The sequence below is a fragment of the Euwallacea fornicatus genome, chromosome 6 (assembly GCF_040115645.1).
Source record: "Euwallacea fornicatus isolate EFF26 chromosome 6, ASM4011564v1, whole genome shotgun sequence".
In the NCBI taxonomy this organism is placed as follows: Eukaryota; Metazoa; Arthropoda; class Insecta; order Coleoptera; family Curculionidae; genus Euwallacea; species Euwallacea fornicatus.
The window spans coordinates 137,704-141,549 of record NC_089546.1 but is presented as its reverse complement, the minus strand read 5'-3'; the positions used below and the strand labels follow the sequence as shown (position 1 = coordinate 141,549).

Below are 3,846 nucleotides of genomic sequence, written 5' to 3'. Positions count from 1 at the left end.
TAGTAGTTTGAAGGGATTATAAAAAAAAATGGATGTTTCAAAAGCAGTTCGTGAACTTATTGTAAGGCTTTCTTCGGAAGGAAAATCATATCGTGAAATTAGTAAAATTGTGGATAAGAATCCTTCGACAGTGATTTACATCGTCCGAAGGTAAGAAGATCTCGGTCAGGTATCAAATAGATCTCGTTCCGGAAGACCAAGTAAGCTTAACAATATTCACAAACGTGCAATTCTAAAAAGTGTTCGTGATAAACCCAGTACAAGCGCCGGACAAATCGCCAATAACTCATTAATTGATTATAATGTGAGTGTTACTCCTCAAACTGTCCGAGACACAATACATTCAAGTGAATATTATGGCCGTGTTGCTCGCAAGAAACCATACATAAGCAAAATTAACCGACAGCGTCGAATGGACTTTGCAAAAGAATATGTATATCAGAAAATTGTTGGAATAGTAATGGAGGAGGGTGGAATAAAGCACAAGTCTTAGCAGTACTTCTTTACTTCCCTAAGATCGGGGATCAAATGCCCCCCTATAATGTATCCGAGTCACCCTGGGTGCGCCTGTTCTTTTTCACCAGAACCGGCACCCAGACCTCCACATTCTTCCCACGCTCGCATCCCTGAATCACTCCCTTCACACTTCCATATGTTTTTGTCGAGATTATAAACAGGCCCTCTTCATCTTTTATCACCGATAATCTATTTCACCTAGTACGAGCTTAGTCCATTTCCAAAATGTGATAAGACACTAACAGGTGTTCGTAACATTGTTCTTATACCTAAGGCCAGGTTATAGCACTATCTTTATGAGACAACATGTTTTTTCACACTAACATTAGACGAATCAATAAACACCCTCGTATCACTTTCTTCATAAAAGCTCACATGTATCTAAGCCTCAAACATTTTGGAATACCGTCATTTTTTCTGACGAATCGAAATTTAATGTGCATGGATCGGATGGAAGAGCAAAAATTTGGAGAAAATAGAACGAAGCATTCAAGTCAATAAATTTAGTGGGAAGCGTTAAACATGGCGGAGGTGGAATTATGGTATGGGGGTGCATGAGTGCTGCTGGAGTTGGAAATTTGCATATCATTAATGGTATAATGGAGCAATACATTTATCTTGACATTCTGAAACGTAATTTAAATGAAAGTGTTAGAAAATTAGAATCGACTGGGTCTTTTTTACTTCAACAAGATAACGATCCAAAACACTGTGCTCTGAAAGTTCGAGAATGGCTTCTATATAATGCACCCCGGCAACTCAAAACCCTTCCACAATCTCCAGACTTGAACCCAATTGAACATCTGTGGGATGAGCTCAGTGGCAACATAAGAAAATGAGGAGTAAAAAATAAAGAAGAATTGAATACAGCTCTGTTGGATGAATGTAAACAAATTTCGTCAGAAATAACGAAAAAATTAGTAAACACCATGAATTCACGTCTCTTAGAAATCATTAAAAATAAAGGAGATCCCACTAATTATTAAAGCAATAATTTTTGTTAGAAAATGTTAAATTAAATAATACTTTTAATGTATTCGAAAACTTTTTTGGCGGTGCCACTTGTGTTTACGTATTAATATGTCTATTTTTCCAGTTTAATCTTTATAATAAAATTATGTATAAATGTTAAAAATGTAGCGTATTCTTTGTAGTTTCCAAAATATATTATGCTTTTTGAAAAACAATTATTTCACTGATTTGCACCATAATTAAAGACTTTCAGCCGGAGTGTTCACAGACTTTTTTGGGGCAGTGTACGTCGGTACTTCCCCCAAGAGTGTTTATTCCACAATTTAGTTTTTGCTACGGTTTTGAACGGAGTCTCTTTATTAGATAAGATATGTGATGATAGTGTAATGTTGTGGTGCTAAATTAAAAATAAAGGTGTTGTATACAATTTTTGAAGCAAGTACTACATATTGAATTGTTTTTTTTAGATGTAACTATCTAAAAGAACATATTTAAAACTGCAACAAAAAGCAAAAGTCTTAGAAATACTGCAACGTGGGGTAGCACCTATACAGTTGTCCAGAAATTATGGAGTTGCTAAATCTACAATCACCTCAATTAAAAGCAAGAAACGTAAAATTTTGCAAAGTGTTGGTAATACATTTACTGGGCCTGGGAAAAGAAAATCCTTAAAAATGTCTATTTATGCAGAAATGAAAAAACATCTGTATAAGTGGTTTTTAAAGCAAAGGGAACAACATTCTCACATTAATGGGGACATGTTCAAAGAGACGACAAAGACTTTAAATTTCAAGTTTTACAGAAAATCTTTTCAGGCAAGTAACAGTTGGTTACAGAATTTTAAAAAACACTACGGCATAAGGTTTTTAAAAATTGCCAGAGAAAACCTGTCATCACAGCCCGAGCTAATAGCTCCATGTAAACAAAAATTATCAGAAAAAATAGCGAAGCTTCAACTAGGTCTTGAACAAATCTTCAATGCAAATGAGTCAGGTTTATATTGGAAGCTTCTACCCGATAAAACGTACGTCTCCTCAATGGAAAAGACAGCCCCTGGAAGGAAGACAGAAAAACAAAGAATCACATTTTTAGCGTGTGCGAATGCTTCTGGAAATCATAAAGTCAACTTGCTAGTGGTAGGAAAAGCTAAAAATCCTCGAATGTTAAAAAAAAATTAATTGCCCTGTGAATTGTGACCACTCTAAGACAGCATGGATGACAACGGAAATTTTGAAGAATCGGTTAAAAAAAAAAATTATTCCAGAGGTAAAGGATTTTCTAGAAACTCAAGGTCTACCAATAAGAGCATTACTATTGCTAGATAATGCTCCAAGCCACCCACCAGCAGAAGAACTTAACAAAATGGATAAATGTGTTACCGTCATGTACATGCCGCCAAACGTTACTCAACTCATCCAACCCATGGATCAGAATGCAATACGTCTTACGAAGCTGTTTTATCGCAAAAATTTGTTATCTCAAGTAGTTGCAAAAGGTGATGTTGGTGAAACGTTAAAGGCTGTAACTTTAAGAGATGCTGTTTCAAATCTAAATTTGGCCTGGGACAAATTAAAACCGATAGTAATTAAAAAACGTTGGCATAAAATTTTAAGACAAAACTTTCATTTTGAAAAAGAAGAAGAAGAAAACATTCCTTTAAGTGTTTTGAAATTACGGATACGGGATGAAGATCCAGAATATGCACAATCTGAAATCATGAAAATCCTAAATGTCTTGGACCCCAGCGCATGTGATCAAAATGATGTTGCGGTTTGAAACGAGGACCGCCAACCAGAAAATTATCAAGATGAGCCAGAAAATGAGCAAAGCGACATAATTGAAGTTGAAGATGAGGACAGTAATACGATTCCGGATTTATTTATGTCTGAAAAATTTATTTCTACATGCGAGGCATTGAAATGTTTAAACAAGGTTATTCAATGGACTGAAGAAAACTTAGATGAAATAGAATATTCTACTGTAGTTGTTCTTCAAGATCTCAGAGGTAATTTAGTGAAAACAATGTGCAATAAGCCAACAAAGCAAAGTAAACTAAAACTTTTTTCATTCTACAAATTGATTTTATTTTTTTAATTAAATATGTAATACCACATGTATCTCTCCTACTATTTATTATTAGAATATGTATTTCGTTTTGATGTATAACTAAAATATATGTTTTCATATTACACTGACTTTCGAAAAAACCGCAACACCAAGAAGAACGCATTGTATGTATTTGAAATTTTGGTATGATTTTAGACTTGTAAAGAGAAAAAAATTGATAAAAATTTCAAGTTCGTATTTTAATGCGATATGAAGTTTTTCTTTACTTTTTTATCTGTGACGATCGTTCTT

General features: G+C 34.3%; 1 protein-coding gene across 1 annotated transcript; it reads left to right on the top strand.

Annotated features, from left to right (window-relative positions):
- The first annotated feature begins 2,156 nt into the window (after positions 1–2,156).
- Positions 2,157–3,609, top strand: LOC136339676 (jerky protein homolog-like). The gene is made up of 2 exons (XM_066283098.1): positions 2,157–2,609; positions 2,755–3,609. The coding sequence occupies exons 1-2, from the start codon at positions 2,163–2,165 to the stop codon at positions 3,262–3,264; spliced, it is 957 nt and encodes a 318-aa protein (XP_066139195.1). The 5' UTR covers positions 2,157–2,162; the 3' UTR covers positions 3,265–3,609.
- Positions 3,610–3,846: the final 237 nt, after the last annotated feature.

What these genes read in the sequence shown, in the direction of transcription:
- LOC136339676 (XM_066283098.1), top strand. Translation starts at nt 2,163, where the DNA reads ATGTCTATTTATGCAGAAATGAAAAAACATCTGTATAAGTGGTTTTTA. An exon ending in ATGCTTCTGGAAATCATAAA is followed by an intron (nt 2,610 to 2,754) that starts GTCAACTTGCTA and finishes ATTATTCCAGAG; the next exon opens with GTAAAGGATTTTCTAGAAAC.